The sequence below is a fragment of the Myodes glareolus genome, chromosome 24, assembly GCF_982192425.1.
Source record: "Myodes glareolus chromosome 24, mMyoGla1.1, whole genome shotgun sequence".
Taxonomy (NCBI): Eukaryota; Metazoa; Chordata; class Mammalia; order Rodentia; family Cricetidae; genus Myodes; species Myodes glareolus.
This window is the reverse complement of record NC_142049.1, coordinates 50664754-50682005: the sequence shown is the minus strand read 5'-3', so window position 1 is coordinate 50682005 and position 17252 is coordinate 50664754. Positions and strand designations below refer to the sequence as shown.

General features: G+C 53.8%; 1 protein-coding gene across 1 annotated transcript; it reads right to left on the bottom strand.

Annotated features, from left to right (window-relative positions):
* Positions 1 to 887: 887 nt before the first annotated feature.
* Iglon5 (IgLON family member 5) lies at positions 888 to 16554 on the bottom strand. The gene is made up of 9 exons (XM_048433146.3): positions 16472 to 16554; positions 16111 to 16376; positions 7417 to 7495; positions 6524 to 6756; positions 5932 to 6051; positions 4636 to 4770; positions 4347 to 4467; positions 3673 to 3827; positions 888 to 2353 (listed from the first exon to the last, which is right to left on the bottom strand). Exons 1-9 carry the CDS (start codon positions 16552 to 16554, stop codon positions 2265 to 2267), a joined length of 1281 nt encoding a protein of 426 aa, XP_048289103.3. The 3' UTR covers positions 888 to 2264.
* Positions 16555 to 17252: the final 698 nt, after the last annotated feature.

The following is a 17252-nucleotide window of genomic DNA, read 5'->3' as shown; positions in this document are numbered from 1 at the left end:
ATGGGAAATTCAGACCGAGCAGTGAGGATGTTATGGCTGCAAGTAGCAATGCATGCAGTCATGCAGCCCAGTGCAGGGCGCTACAAACACTTGGGAGCTCGAGTAGGAAGATCACATGCTCAAGGTCAGTGTTTCATAGGGAGACAGTGTCTCAAAACACCAAGGACTTGGGCTATGGCTCAATAGTGGAGCAGCTGCCTAGAACCCCCCAGCGAGGAGGTGGGGGTGTGATTCAGGGGTAGAGCTTCTGTCTAGATCCCAGTGAGGATTGAATATGGGCTTCAATCCCTAATACCATACATACAAAAGGGGAGAAAAATCAAGATTTCCTGCCCATTGTTCACTGCCCACAGAAAGCCTGATACAAGTTAGCTTACACAAACACAGGCTTTATTGCTCGTGTGTGGGAGAGTGTGCTCAGGAAGGTTTTAATCCAGCTGCTCTACCTCTTCCTCATTGCTACCCCCACAAACCTCCCTGTCCATGTAATAAAGCCACACTGCATGCCCAGGCTGAGACTGAGCCCCCTTGACCAGCAGAAGCACCTCCCCTTCCCGGAGACAGTGCACCTTCTCCTTACTTAGCATCACTGGGCCTCGTGCCCATCTCTGAGCCAAACACGAATGGGCTCTGTTGAGCTGCTTAAGCCAGTTGGCGTTTACCTCGCTAACAGGCAGAGGTAGGAATGGTCCTGTTGATTTTCTACCAAATGGCCTCACCTCCTTTGCCATCCACTTGCCCAAATCCTCATGACATTGATGTCCACAGGCAGGGACTTTGGAAAAAGGCGTTTATTGGTGTGGTGGTCTCAACACTCCCCATGAACTGGAACACACGGCTCCCAGGGCCCCCTCCCACCTCCCCTGGCTGCCCTCCCCCTCCCCACCCCATCCCGGACCCTGGGAATGGAAGACAATGTAGGATGGGGCCCACGCCCCCGTCTGAGGTACAGTCACTGCCCCTTGCCTCCTTGCCCCTCTCTGCCCTCGTCTTCACCAGGCTCTGAGTGGTATGGTTTGGGGTGTGTGGTTACTGAAGTTAGGGCTGGTGGCATGGTGCCTCTGCCTGGGTTCAGGATGCCTGAGTCTCCTCTCTCCTCAACTCTGTGAGGCCTGGTGTATCAGGGCAGGGTGTTCCCACACACAGAGCCCGGAAGCTTCCTCTGTGGATAATAGTGGCCTACTCTGAGGGAATTACTGCTAGTCACAAACTCTGGGGCAGCTGAAGCCAGGAGCTATTGCTGGTCAATCGCTGTGTGTGTGTGTGTGTGTGTGTGTGTGTGTGTGTGTGTGTGTGTGTGTGTGTGGTCACAGCAGCCTTTGGAGGTACTAGGGGTTGAGAGGCAAGGAAGCAGGCGGCCAGGGAGCCCATGCTTGTGAGTCAGTTGCTGGGCAACTGGAGAGTGCCACTGTGGCCAAGGGGAGTCTGGGGGTCTGGGCGGGATAAAGCACTGAGACAGACAGGTGATAAGTGCCACCAGCCTGCCTGTCAGTTGAATGGAAGCACCGATTGGCCCAGGAAGGGGGCCAGAAAGTCCAGGGTGGGGGAGGAACAGGGCAAGGGAGGTTTCAAGCCACTGAGTCAGTGATAGGGCCTCTGGCTGCAGGCAGCTGCAGGTGATAGAGCAGGGAGAAGCAGCCATGACAAAGATCCCCACCTATTCACAAAGGCTGAGTGATGCCCGCCTGCCCCTTGGGTGGGGAGGAAAGGGCAGGTGTTCGTGCATATATGGGAAGGTGGGAAGCTGGCAGGCTTCTTGCCAAAGCTTCCACCTTGAAGCCCCCTTACCTACCTCCAGCCAGAGGAGGAGAGGCAGCAGGAATGGGCAGGGGCCATGGGAGAGTCGGTTCCAGAGAGGGAGGCCTCCTGGTTCCCTCCCTCAGCACACCTTCACACACATACACACATACATGACATGCAGACCCACTCATATACATGCACACGTGCGCATACACGCGCACACACGCGCGCACACACACAAGCCAGTTGACAGCCTGAGCTAAGAGAGGGGTGTGGAGTGGCTGGGGGTGGTGGGTCACAATTGGAATCGTGAACAGGTGGCGAGAATGGCTGTAGAAAGATGCATAATTTTGCGTTATCCCTCACAGTGATGGGTTCTCTAAAGACCTTCCTCCTCTTCGTTCTTCCTCTGTGGCTGGGAGCTCTTCTGTCCCACTTGAGACCCAGGGCGCTCGCTCACCCCCTTTCTCTTGCTCCTGGCCTGAGGCCCCCTGCAGGGGGAGGTGCGCTGAACTGGGTGACATCTACATTCTCCACCATAGCCAGCCCAGGGCGGAGAGGAGGGTCAGGGGGCCCGGGGGCCTCGGAGCTGAGTTCTCCAGGGATCCTGGGCCTGGCAAGAAAGAAACAGTCACAGAGGGAGGCTGAGATGGGAAGGCCCTGCGGGTCTCCTGGGTGCCTCCTCTCCCTCCAGCCTCCAAGCGCTGCTGAGATCAGAGCTGTCTAGGGTTTGGGGTCCCTGTGTCTGCCTCTTCTAGAACTGTTTTGGGTCTCAATATACTCCCAGATTTTCCCCATTTCCTTTTTACTGGTTAGTCTGGATCCTTGAGGGTTTTTTTCCCTGTTAAAAATTCTGTCCGCATTTCTACCTTTTAAGCCCACCAGAAACTTCAGGAAGCCTATGCTTGTTTGACTGTGAGTTTTTTTTTTTTTAATCACTTGTTTGTTTAGCTGGGGATGGACTGCACTGATTTGCACATGCTAAGAAAATGCTCTACCGCTGAGCTACCCCCAGCCCCTCACTGGGGGTTTCTAGGTAGGGGGTCTGCCACTGAGCCACACCTCCAGCCCCTTGCTGGGGAATTCTAAGCAAATATTAAGCTATTGCCCAGGTTCACAATAGGGTCTCACTAAGCTGGTTAGGCTGGACCTGAACTTTCCTTAGCTTCCTCAACACCTGCAATAATACCCTGCAATACAAGAGTCACTTTTGACCCAGCTCATTTCTCTGCTCACACTTCTGCACCCAGCCAATACCAGCCTGCAGGCTGTGCCCCCAACAGCCTGAGATGCAGAAACTGGATTCCTGAAGCAGTAAAAGTGCTTGTCAGTCACTTGTCAATCACTGTTTAGCAGTCTTCAGTGGCCTCGCTGTGTAGTGCAGTTAGTGAGAGCCTCTCAACGCTGGGAAGCTCTGAGCTCTCTGTCTCTAAGAGCCACTGAAGGCTGTCCTCCTTGTCAGACTGCCCTCCTTCTTGCACAGGGCTCCCCTTTCTCCAGCAATCTGATCTCAAACCTGTCTATATAAACCCCAATTCTGTCTATATTTTTGCACATGCATCTGTTTCTTTTGATATGCATCTATCAGTCCATTTGTTTATTCTACTAGACCCTGTGAGTCCCCAGACCTTGAACTCACTATGTAACCTCCTGCCTTCTCTTCCTGGGTGCTAGGATCACAGGTGTGCACCACTGTCCCGGTTTTAAAGAGTAATGGGATTTGTGTCTAGAACTTTGTGAATGTCAGGTAAGTACCCTACCCTCTGAGAATCAGTTTCTTTGTTCTGCGGCACTGCTGGGGTTTCCTACATTCTGGGGCTGTACCTATATATCCACCTCCTTACCCCACCCACTGATATCTGGGCCCCACCACTGCTCAGCCCCCACAGCCCCCACAGCCCTGTCCCACCCCGCCGCCCAGCACAGACGCACGCAGGAGCCGCATGGAGGCGCTGGACGCTCCAAGTCGGTTGGCTGCTCGACAGGTGTAGTTGCCATAGTGCCTAGCGCTCACGTTGGCGAAGAGAAGCATAGAGCGGGTGCGCTCCGTCTGCACTTTGAGACCCTCCGCTGAGCCGCTGCTTAGCCTGTCGGGGATCCGGATCAGGGTTGGTTTTGGCTTCCTTGGGGTGCAGTGCCCAGCTCCCCCACAAATATCCAGGCTCCTTTCTTCTCCCAAGAGACTCAGAACTCTACTACGTAACCCATGTACCCCACGCCTTCCCGCGGATCTCTTCTCCAAGCACCAGGGCAACTCTAGTACATTCCCACCATGCGTCCCTAATCCCCAGAGCCTCTTAAACTCAGCCCTGGTGGTCTCTTTATTTTTGTCTTCCACACAGTTAGCATCGACCCTCGACCCCAGACCTTCTTGCGTGGGGTAGGACTGCGGGGGGGGGGGGGATCCTAGCATTCATTATACTGGTGCCTCAAGTAGTCTTTCTTCCAGGAGCCTACAGACCCAGTAACCTAGAAAGTGGACCCTAGACTCTCAGGACCCAGGTCTCCGCACCTTTGCCAGTTTCTCCACCCTGGCTCTGTGATCTGAGACTTAGGACCTCCCTCCCCTCCCCTCTTCCCTTAGCCTTGCCCAGTGCAGTCCTCACAGCCTGTCATCCTTGTACCACTGGAAATCTGCAGGCGGCACAGCCATGGCTTCGCAGCGCAGGAGGGCCGCCCGGCCCAGGCCGGTTCGCGCGCTGGTGACGTCGGTGATAGTCGGGGGATCTTTAGAAGAACAGGGGACAAAGGCACGTCCTTGCTGCGTGGGGGCTTCAGGGCCCCATTTCAGCACCCTCCTCCTTCCGATCCGAATTCCCACCCAGCTGCCAGCTTCATGCGGCAGACTTCTCCTCCCCATCATCAGGGTCGTCCAGTTCTCCCCCGGATGCTCACAATTCACTGTGACCAGCACACGGCGGCTGTCAGGCGCCGAGTTCACCCCGTTGTGAGTAATGCATTCGTATTCCCCGGCCTGGCCCCGCTGGATGTCGGAGATTTCCAGAATCTCACCCTCTGAGGTGAAGCCGTCTGTGGGGGAGGTGGGGAAGGGGGTGCGGGGCCGGACACAAACACTTAACACGGGACAACACGGGCACAACACGGACACACATCAGCGGGGCACAGCAGGGCCTAGAGTGCCCGGGTCAGTAGGAGCCGGGAAGGTCCTATGGGGGCAGGGTGGGACTGAGGTGGGGGGCTGGGAATCTCAGAACCCAGTAGGAAGGGACCTAGAATTTCCCGTAAGAGATCTAGGGATCTGGAATCTTGTGTCATGCTCAGGGGACCCACTTGGGAGTAAGGAGTAAAGTCAGGATATTGACTTTTGGTTTTCAAGGATCCAGAAAAGGCAGACACAGTTGAGGGAGGGCCCAGAGTTCTCTTGGATTCAGGAAATTCAGACCTGTTGATTGAGATTGGTAATCCAGACACCTGGGATCTTTTGTTGTTGTTTTCTTGGTTTTGTTTGTTTGTTTGTTTGTTTTTGTCTTTTTTGTCTTTTTTTTTTTTTAACAGACTCGAGGTCACAAGTGATTGTTTAGATAGAATTTAGGGCAAGTAGGATCTAGGGTTCAGAAGTCACCAAGGGTCAGGATGAAGGGACATGAGACTAGAATGGGTTTCCTGCCCTCAGGGCCCCCAAGGAATGGGATCCAGTGATGGTGATTATGAGTTTGAATAGAGACAGGAAGAGCAAGGGACTGCACTATCTAGGCATGGAGATGTCCTGACCTGACTTGTCAGGCAGCTTGGCGGCACCTTCAGGGAAACTGGATCTCATAACTCATAAAGCATGTTGTGGGTAGAGAGGGGACCTCCTGATCGCTCTGGATCTATGGCAGGGGTCTAAGAATGTGCATTTCTGGAAAATTCCCAGGAACTGCTGATGCTGAGATCTGGGGACTGTTCAAACATCCAGAAGAGGAGAGGCTAGAACTGCTGCAGGGGGTTGGAATGGCAGGAGGCTAGGTACAGCCGCACTTGGGGCCTGAGTTGGAGGGAATCTGGGGCGGGGAGTGTCAGGTGACCTGGGAACAATAGCCTAGCCTGGTAAGAAATGGGGGCCAGGGTGGGAGGGAATCAAGTCACCAGAAAGGCTCCAGGGGTTCCGAGTGAGGGAGTCTGGGACTTCAGCTAGGTGTGTGGGGGAGAATAGAGGGGCCTAGATCACGGCAAGGGGAGGATCCTCACCTCTGAGCTGTCTCCAGGTGACAGTGGGCTCTGGCCTTCCCACAGCCAGGCAGAGAAGGTTCACATTGCCCCCTTCGTTGACTGCCACAGGTGACGAGATGTTCACAATGCGGGCAGGAACTGGAGACAGAGGGAGCGTTGAGGTGATCATGCATCCCTAGCCGCCCAGACCTCAGCTCCTCCTTGATCCAGGACTCCAGACTTTGGCCCTCCTCCCTCACACCCAGGAGTGCACACCCTAACCCTCCTTCTTCACATCTGGGAGCCTCCTGAGCCTCTCCTCGGGGGAAATGAGTGCAAACAGGGAGAGACAGGCAGGCTGGTGTGTTTCCTCAGCACCCAGAAGAGTGCCCACTCATGGGTAGTCTCGGTCACACGGCCCAGCAAAGGCACTGAGCTGAAGCTGAGTACCCTCCCACTACCTTGTTAGGGAGCTGCTGTGGTGCAGGGCGAGGTGGCTCATGCTCCACTCCCTTGTATCCCAGGGCAGGGATGGGCACTGGGATGAGCGCACACAGGGCTCCTAGCCCTGACCGTTCTGCAGGCCTGTCTGCTTCCCTCCCCACTTGTCCTCATCTCACACAGGGCTCACCATGGACGATGAGGTACACCTGAGTGGTGTAAGGCTGGTGGCGGGTCTGGAAGGAGCAGGTGTAGAGGCCCTCGTCACCAAGCCCCACCTGGGTGATGAGGATTGAGAACTCTTCAGGGGTGTTGATGAGCAGTCGCACCCGGGGGTCACTGGTCCAGCGGTCATTTCCTGCATACAGGATGTTGGAGCGGTTCAGCCAGGCCACTCTGGTCACATGCTCATCAATGAAGCAGCTGGGGAGGAAGCCGACAATAAGAAGAGAAGGCAAGGGCCTCCCCATCAACTGCAGGACCCCGGGAGGCAGACCTGGCAGTGCCCACTGGACAGCAGGGTTAGCCAACCCTCAGAGAGGGAAGAGGCCTGGAAGTAAGACTTCTGAGGGGCTGCTGTGTGTTAGGGAGGGAGGGGAGAGCGGACTCAGAGGTGGGAAAGGGGTGGGGAACAGAGACCCTGAGAGAGAAAAACAAAGACAAACGGGGAGAGATATAGAGACAGAAAGCAAGAAAGATGGGCAGAGGTCCTGAAAAAGGAGACAGGGATGGAGAGAAGGAGGGAGGGAGGGAGGGAGGGAGGGAGGGAGGGAGGGAGGGAAGGAAGGAGGGAGGGAGGGAGGGAGGGAGAGACAGACAGAGAGAGAGCGCGCGAGCATGCTCGCTAGGGACAATGATCTTCCCTGGCACTCATGGTCAGCAGGGTTTTGAATCCTAGTAGCTCCCATCTCTTCACTTTTAAGAGGACAGTAAGGTCCGCAGGTGGAGCTGGGCTTAGTGTCCACACCCCTCACAGCTGGCTCCAGATGCAGCTGATGTCACTCTGGGCTTGTGCGTGCAGGGCGGGTGGAGGGGAGTAGCCTTGTAAAGCCTCAGGCTGCCTGAGCCCCAACTGGGATATACCTGAGGGTGGCGTTGTCACCTTCACACACAGTGTAGTTGTCTGCAGGTGAGCTGAACTCCAGGCTCTGGGACAGCAGCCCTGCAGAAGGGAGGGGATCGTTCAGCCTTGGCAGCTGGGGTGGGGCCAGCTGTGGCAAATACCCTGTTCATGGACACACACGCATGCACATGGTTTTGGTTACACAGACACTGCTACAAAATGTATTGTTTTCAGAAATTCACACACAGGGACATACTCAGACTAGACCAATATGCCATGTCCCATCCTCTGGGTCTGCTCTGACTCGTAAACAGAACGAAACTCTTCTGAACAGCTCGCTTACAGAGCTGATGCCCAATCTCAAACCATACACAAAGACAAATGTGCATGCAGAGAAATATACGCACATTGGTGCATGTGTACATAAACACATCTACACACCCAGACATATGTATGCACATATCAAACACAGTGACACAGACATGCAGACACATCTAAGCACTCAGCTACAGACCACATACACATGCAAAGCAAAGTGTTCAGAGTCACATTAGCGTGCACAGACTCCCAGTTACATAGTATGGAATGCTGTCCCCCGGTCACGACAAGACTGCTGTCTGACAGCAGAGCACCACACGAGGCGTTGCAGGACTGGACTTGTGGAAATGGTGCTCTCAAAGCACTGGAGGCAGCACTAGAACTGGCCATGCCAGCTCATGAGGTAGCACATAGAAGCCCCACAGGAGGAGCCTTGTTAACTATGCTGGGGGTGTGGAGGGGGCAACTCTTCTTTGACGGTGTAGCTGCCTGCATGTTGCCCACATGCCTGTGAGTCACTCTACCCCACACTCCTGTGAGAAACCCCATTTGAACTCGCTGGTCCACCAAGCTAGACTTTCATTTCAGAATTATTTCTTCGGTGTATTGTTTGTGCCCTGTCTGGGGTGAGTAGGTATTTCCTTCTGTTGTTGTGTGGTATGTGCGTGTACACAGGGGTGCCCATGGAGAGGGCATCGGATCCCCTGGAGTTGGAGTTACAAGCAATTGTAAGCTGTTTGATGTGGGTGCTGGGCACTGAATCAAGTCCTCTGCAGCAGTAGCAACTGCCTTCACTACTGAGGCATCTCTCCAGCCCCATGGATATGCGTTTATTCAAGTCTCCTCAGGTAGTCACACAATGCACAAATATAATAAACAAGTATGGAGGTATATACAGACACAGGTATCATGCACACATTCAAGTGCTCAAGGCTCACATGCATACACACACGCACACACAGAGACACACTGTTTACAGTCACACACACAGACTGTTGAGCATAGAGTACACAGACACTCATGCATACAACAAATATATTTGCAACAAATATACACATGTACATGTGAGCAAGATGCACAGAACACACATGAATTCAGACATACATGTGCAGACACACACAGAGAGTCACAGATCCTAAACATGGGCTTGTATCCACACCTTTAGATATCCCGTGTGGCTGAACACAGGCCTTCACACATATACACACACGGCTGCCAGACACAGTTGGCATGCCAGTGCTCACAGGGCACACACAGGCCTGCCTGCACGCACCAGTGTGGCCTGGTCACATCACCATTCAAGTCTCTGTAAATTAGGGCCAGCAGAGCTGGACCAGGGCCAGAGAGTGGGGGCTGGGTAAGTGGGAGCAAAGCAGACTGCACTAAAAAGAGGTCTGACTGTATGACCTTGGATGATTGGAGCAGGAGGGCCCTGAGAGGGCTGCCCTGCCCCCAGCCTGAGAAAAGGAGCTAATTAATCTAATGAATTAATTGCCCGTGGTATCCCAATGACTCCCTGGGGGCCTCTCAATCAACAGCCCCTCAGGATGGGGCTAGGACAGAAACAATGTAGCAGGCTGGTTAGGCCCAGGGTTTGGGTCTGAGCCCAGAAGCCTCTCAGCCTGGGGTCATCCAGGCCAGAGCCTTTGTCTTTCTGGGAGAAGCCCAAGCGGGGAACTTTGTCACATATGCTCAGGTAACAATGGGATGTGTACACACAGACGGGCCCACCAGGGACTAGGAAAAACCCAACGCCAAGGCTAAGCCTGTGATACACATGGTTATGGCCCAGGTCAAAGGTGCTCCCACAGCCCCAGACACAAGTCTGGCAGAAGGTCACTTGGAGAACCAGGAGCAGACACACTCAGAATGCCAAAGGCCAAACCGCGCTGGTGCACCGAGTCCCCTCATGGTTCCACTGAAAACAGCCTTGCACACCATACATAGCTGCAGCACTGCCGGTCTGAGCAGACAGTCCCTACACCCACTTGTCCAAGGGGACAGATCACTACCATGTCACATCCCCTCCAACAGACAGGCGCTGCTGTCTAAGAATCTAATTCTTACACAGTAAATCATGCTGTCACCTCTGACACACGCATGCGTGCACACATACACGCACATGAGTGCGCGCACACACATACCCCTAGTCTGAGTACAGATCAAAATACGCATCTGGACCAAAGGAAGTGAGGGAATGTGACAAACCAGTTCAGCAACACAACCATGTTTGGTACCACAATCTCTTCATAAGCTGACCAACACAGACACAGCCCGCAGTGTGCCAAACTCTTGTCGTGTCCTAGACAGGGCCCTCAACCTTGGCCCATCAAGGGCTAACGTTTCTGGGGCACTGTAGGGTACCTAGATACCCCACCCTATGGTAGTGACAACACAGGACACCCACAGAGATTGCTGGTACCCCAGTGCTGTGAAGAGAGGAAGACAGGGCTGGTATGTCCACTCACAGAGGCTCAGTGTGTGAACAGCGGCCCTGAGATATAGACCGGAGGCCTGTGCCACAGGGGAGCCCTCAGCCACAGGTTCTCAGAGGGACCGGCACAGAGGCACCCCTCTCCATGGCTCTGGGACCAAGGTTTGCCTGTCAAGTCCTAGAGTCAGCATCGCCCTTCTGCCCCCAGTCCCCTGGCTGTGCATAGCCCAGATGTGCCCCTCTCTGGTCCTCCATCCACTAAACCTCAAATCCCTTCTTCTAGTGGCACAGTGAACTCCAGCCTCTGTGCTCAGTCACATAATCTTGAATCAAGGTGGTCTTGGGGACAGTCCTAGGAGACACATGATTAAATGAGCCTGTCCCTCAATGAGCCTTTAGCTCCTTGCCTATGAATATGGAGACCACAGACCTTTATATATGTATTTAAAAAAACAAACTGACCCTGGAATCAGGTGCTGTGTTCAATCAGCTTCATTTAAAGAGCATAGCAAGCAGGCATTCATTTACCCAAAGACAATCTTTTTTAAAAGCTTTCTTTTCTTCCCTTTTTCTTTTCTTTTTCTTTTTTTGAAACAGGCTCTCTCTATTCACAATGTAGACCAGCACGGTCTTGAACTCACAGAGATCTGCCTGCCTCTGTCTCCTGAGTACTGGGATTAAAGGCGTGAACCCACACCTGACCCCCAAGTCAATCTTAAAACTCCACAACCTGACTCCTCTCCATATTGCCTGAGTTTCTCGATTGTGGCCATGTGTGGGCCTCCTCTGGGGCTACAGCGTGATACAGTGCAGGGCCTGGCCCGCAGAAAGCCTCAGAAGATGTTGAATTATTAATGTGGAAACCCAGGAGCACTCCCACATCCTGTCAGGCCTGTTCTTCCTTCCCACAGAGTCTGGGCGTTCTCCATTATCACAAAATTCACACATGACACCGCATCTCTCCTACAGACTGGACGTGTTCTGGGGGCAGAGCCTCATTGTGACTCAGATCTACGTCCCTAGTGTCCCCCAGCTCCCTCGGGAGTCTTCTTGGAAACAGTCGTTGTCTGAATAAAAAGGAATGGATGCTGCTGACTCTTGAACTCTTTCTCATTCCTCAGGGCCCAATTCAGGAAGAGCTCTGTGGCTGCTCAGGGAAGAGACCCCATGTCCTGTCCTGGCAGCCAGCTTGGCTGTCTATAGCACCTCCCTCACCTGACCTGGAATTTCTGGATGCTGTGACTAAAAACACCCATTTATTTGTACTTTATGTGTACATGTGTGTGCCTGTGTGAGTCTATGTGCACCATGTGCATGCAGAGGCCTCCACAGAATCCTGAAGAGGGTGTGGGATTTCCTGGAACTGGAGTTGGAACTGTGAGCTGCCACAGAGTCTGGGAGCCAAACCCAGGTCTTCTGCAAGAGCAGCAAATGCTCCTCCCCACTGAGCTGTCTCCTCAGTCCACATGCTTTGATGTTTATCTGTCTGATCCAGAAATGTGCCTTGCTTCTGTCAGGGAGGGGTCTGGAGAGGAAATATAGGGTTCCAAAGCCATGTAACAGACCTCAAAGGCTAGGAAGCCCAGTGTCTACCCTTTCATGTCTTGACTACACATCCCCATGAGTTGAGCCTCGGTTTCCCCATCTGGAGAAAACAAAGAATTCAGTGCAACTTTTTCTGAACGCTGCCCTGAGAGCACATAAGCAGACGGCATGCTTAGCTCAGCAGCTGACGTGTAGCATGGGCTGAGAACGTGTCCAGAGCGCATCCTTTAAAGAACTGTGTACTTCTCTTGCTGGCCTGGTGTCAACCTCCCTGACTGGGGCGAGGGGTGGATGGTCAGCCTACACTTCTGAGATCTGCCACTCCTGTCAGGCATCTTGTCAACATATGTTCTAGCAACCCTGCCTCAGCTTCCCCTAGGAGAAAAGGTAGAGTTCCAGCATCAAGGCCCGCCTCTGTCCCTCAGGTACAAAAGTCTCTTCATCTTTCTGGGACTCAGTTTCCCCATTGGCAAATGATGATTAGCCTCCCCCTCTTACTGGAGATAGGGTAGATTAGAGAGACATCGTGAAAATCAGACTTGGTAGCTCATGCCTGGAACCCGAGGACTTGGAAAGTGAGGCAGGAAGGTTTCCCCAAATCTGAGGCCAGCTTGACTACAGAGTTCCAAACCAGCCTGGACTAGAGTGAGTTTCAGGCCAGTTTCAAAAATGTAGTGAGACTGTGTGTTATATATAATAATATTCATTCATTCATTTGTTATTTATATGTAATATGTATATATAAATATATAATAAACAAGCTGAGGAAGAGAGCTTAGGGATATAGAAGGGAGGAATCCTGTGAGGACAGGGTTCTCTCAGGCCACTGCTCTTGTGAGATTTCCAGTCTAGACTAACAGAATAAATCAATAAACAGAGGTCATGGCAGGAAGAGGTTTCTAACAAGCTCTGTGTTCAGAAATTAGAAGTAAGAATCTTTAGGGATCCTGGATGAACCCCTGGCAAAGCTGGGATGCGGACTGGACTGCCCCAGGAGGGCTGCCCAGGGGATAATCTCTGGCTTGACCGGCACCACCCGAGAGCTCACCTCTCTGAGCTCACAGCAGGCAGCCTCTTCTGCGGGTGGACACCTCAGGGCCTTTATGCCCACTGCTTTTCTTGGGGCCTGGAAAACCAAGGCTGGCTTCTCTCTTCCTTCAGGCCTTAACCCCTTCTCGGCTTCCTAGGAGTGGCTTCCTGGATCAGCCTCCTCCACTCTCTGAGGTGACCTATCTAATTGTTTACTAGGTTTTTTTCCCCCAGCTGATTCTTGATCTCTGTCTTCTCACTGTAAGCTCTGTGAGGGAGTGCTTAGTGTGGCTTGCTCCCTACTCCAGCCCACAGCACATGTCTCGGGTGTCCGAATGGCAGTATGTACAACATTCAGGTGTGGTGGGACACAACTGTGACCCTGGTGCGGAGGACAAGCCCCTGGACCCACACAACGGAAGTAGAGAACTGACTCCCACAAGTTCTCCTCTGACCCCCACTAAAAATTAAGTAAATGCAGCATAAAAAATGTAATACAGAAAGAAACAATGACAAGGAAACAAAGGATCAAGAGTCAGAGTATGGTACGCGGTGTAAAGGCCGTGGGATGGTCAGGGTGCGGCACTGGGCTTCAGTCCTGGCTGCAGTGTGCATGCCCTCTCCCCTCCAGCTGCCCCAGGAGCAAAAGGCATCCCCCTTTCTCCACCAATTCGCTCACTCTGCTGAGTTTTTTGATGGAGTTAGTTTTGAGAGACGGTCTCAGATAGCCCAGGCTAGCTCAGTAGTAAAGACTGACCTTGAACCTCTGATCTTCCTGCCTCTGCCTCCCAGTGCAGGGAATACAGGTACACACCACCATGCTTATGCAGCTCTGGGGATCGAACCCAGGGTCTCCTGCATGCTAGCCAAGCACTACCAACTGAGCCACATCCCCAGCCAGTATAGCGTCATTTTGTGAATGAGTATGTAAACGTGTGGACAGTGTTGGCATAAAGGATCTGGGGGTGGGGAGTTAAATGTACATTCACAGTTACATAGCCAGGAAGGTTTTGCTAAGTGTAAGTAAGCCAGAGAAATAGGCTGACTTTATTTCTGTTTTGAGAACACTGCCAAGAACAAACCAGGCCTCCTTTGCTTTGGATCGAAGAAAGTTGTGTGGAATGAATTCATCGTGAAAGAGAGGGAAAGCAATCCACCAGCTTCTCTCGGGTGTGTGTGTGAGACATGGGCATACTAGCCCACATCCATCCCAGAGTCTATGAGGAAGAGGCAGGAGGATTGCCTTCAGTTCAAAGCCAACCTGGTCTACATATTCCAGGCCAACTATGGCTCAAAAGGAAGAGGAGAAGGAGGAGGAGGAGGAGGAGGAGGAGGAGGAGGAGGAGAAGGGAGACGCCCATGCCTGTAATCACAGCATTTGAGCACTTGGAAGGCTGAGACAGGAGGATCACCCTGAATTCAAGGCCAGCTTGTACTACGTAGTGAGACTCTGACTACAAAAACCCATGCTACACGTGAGAAAGCTGGGGTCGGGGACTTGGTTCTTCCATGCTTCTCGTATAAAACTTGAGTTTAAATAAAAAAGAAGGCATTATTTTGCATACTTTACAAAATAAGGCGTGTCCCCGCCCCCAAGCAGCAGTAGGATACGAATGAGGCACCTGTCTAACAGGTAGATTTGTCTTGGTCCAACCCACTGGGTCCCACTTCCTCTCACTCTCAGGTTTCATTGATCAAGGTCATACAGCTTTGCAGAACCACCACCCCCGCACCCAGGGGAGGACCCCGGAGAGAGGCACATAATGATTTCTGAAAGGCAAAGGGGACTGACTGTACCTTAAGATGAGAGTTGGGTGGAGGCCAGGGGTCAAGGAGGTACAGTGAAGGGGAGGCAGAAACAGATGCAGGTGTGAGCAAGGGATGCAGTGTGAGTGAGGGAGTAAGCAAAGAGGAGGGACTCAAATATAGGGGTCAACGGAGATCAGTCTGAGAGGCAGATGTGCCACTGTGCTGAACCCATCAGGGACGGAAAGACACGGTCAAAGGGAGTCCACAAACAAGTCAGAAACAGAAACCTGAAGTGACAGAAGAGAAAGGCCCCCAGGCTGTAGTCAGCAAGTAAGACAGCGCTCAGTCGTGTGCGTGCTCAGGTGTGGACTGTCTACCCATTCCATCCCTGCCCGATCCCATGCCCTCCCCAAATGGATCTGCGTGGGGGCGTCCTGCGTGGGCAGGGTTGTTTATGTGACTGTGTTCTGCAGGTGTGGCTTGGCTGGGATACTGTGATGTTTATGTGACTGTGGGTGACTTGATTGGAGACCCAGACTATCTGCTTCCCTGGGGGCTGCTGGGGTACAATGTTGGGTCCCTGATGGCATAGCATGTCCCTGATTCTGTGATGCTTGATTGGACAGAGCCTGGAGGAAGTGATGTGGAACCGCCTGGTTAACACTTTCTTGGCTTCCTAGGTACCCACAGCTCAGTCTTCGCCCCATCCCTCTCCCTTCTGTGCCCTCAGGACCTTTTCCTTGACCATACTCTCCTTGACAGGCCCGACAGGGAAAACAGTTCAGACAGCCATTCTCAAGGCAGGACTCACAGCTGCTGTTGGAGGGTCTTTAGGCCCACTGGACCGGTTGAGACCCTTGTGACTGGCATTAGCTCTTCCTGTCCTACCTTCTCCAGCCCACTGTCGCCCTTCACCTGTCCATTTCTCCATCCAAATTTCATTCAATCCAAGACTAGATCAGAATCCTTAGCCCAGTACCCCAACTTCCTGACTTCCCAAGATCATCTCTCAATAAACTGCAGCACCCCAAATGTCTACACTTTCAGCGCGAAGAAAATCCCGATAGTGAGTTCCAGCCCCTTCCCTGATTTCCCTGGGTCTGGGTTTTCAGTCTGTGGACACTCTGTCCTCATTGCTTGCTGACCCTGGAAGACACTCCCTCTTCTACCTCTGCCTAAAGACGCAGAGGCAGTGCCCTGTCCCCAGGCAAGGACTGCGCAGGGGACCCTCTCCAAAACGCAAGACAAGACCCCCTCCACACACGGGGCATCATTCCAGCCTGGTACCCCAACTCAGTTTGGAGACTCTGCCCAGACGGAAACTGTCACCCCAACGTCTGAGCCCCTCCCTGACTTAATGCCGTACATCCTTGCCGCCCCAGGCCGGCAGCAGGTGTCGGCGACCCTCTTGCTAGTGATGGAGCAGCTTACGATGGGGACGTGCACCCCTGAAACCCCGCGCATCCATGCACCCAAGGACCCCTGCCCAGCCAAGGACTGCCTCCGGGTCCCCGACTCCAGACCTCCGCATACCCCCAACCCCGAGGGGTACCTCCCTGCCCGCCTCCGCCCCGGCCCTGTATCCCTTTCCGGGACCCCGGCGTCCCCGCCGAGTCCCCCGCCCCCGGCGCTGCGGTACCTCGGCTGATGACGGCCAGACCGGCCAGGGCGGCGGCGGCGAGGAGCCGGAGCCGGGCCCCGGGCGCAGGGGGGGGGCATCGCGGCGGCGCGGAAGGGGAGGGGAGGGGGCGGTCGGGGCGCGCGAGCCTGGGGGAGAGGGGGAGGGGAAGGGGGACCCCGCCTGCGGCTGCACCGGCCCGGGGGGCGGCGGGGGCGGGGGGAGGGGGCTGGGGGGGCGCGACGAGGCGGCCTGAGCTGCTGCAGACCCGGGGAGGGGGGGTGGCGCTGACGGGCAGGGAGACCGGCCAATCAGGGCAAGCGGGGGGCCGCGGAGGCGGGGCCGGGGGGGATTGCTCGTTGGAGGGAGAGGCCTTTGTTACTGTGGCCCGGCCCCTCCCCCGCCCTCCCCCGGGCCACAGGCGTCCTCCAGGTCTCCAGAATCCTGGCCAGAGATGCACTTCATCCAGCTACCTCCCGCTGCAGGAGCCAAAACCCTCCTCCCCAGAACCAGGTCCTGTCCCTCCTTCCTCAGACTCAAAGTGTGCAGACCCCAGATCCTCCTCCCTTAGTCACAGGAGTCTAGACCCAGTCTTCCTCCCCCAGACTGTTAGGGTCCGAGAGAAGCCCCCAAGGAAAGACCAGCAGCCATGTATGCAATAACAAGAACACTTTATTCTAACGTTGGGATGGCACATGGTGACCCCCGCCCCCTAAGAAGGTCGCAAGCTCCTTTTAAGCAGCGTTAGAGGAATTCCAGAGAGCCGGGCTTAATCTGGGGCTGACTGGTGGAGGAAAGATTAGTCTGGGGGTTGATTGGTGGGAGGTCCTAATGGTTAGGGACCTTCCAGCAGCAGGGTAGGGAAAACTGTCTTTAGTTATCAGGAGACTGGGGGGACTCCTGCTGAGCCAGTAAAGGGGCTTTGGGGGCCTGCTGAGCATGCAGAAGGCTGTGGGGTGCCTGCTGATTGGTTGCTCCGAAGTTGTGGTTTTCTTGAGGACTGTGTCTGTAAACAGCTCTGTCCCATTTTAACTTCCTCCCTCAGACCCAGAAATCCAACCCCCTCCCCATACAAAATAAGTAAATATAACGATTTATTTTTTTATTGTAAGAGCCACAGCTCTGAGCCAAGGTCATCTAAGCTATACAATGGGGAAATAGAT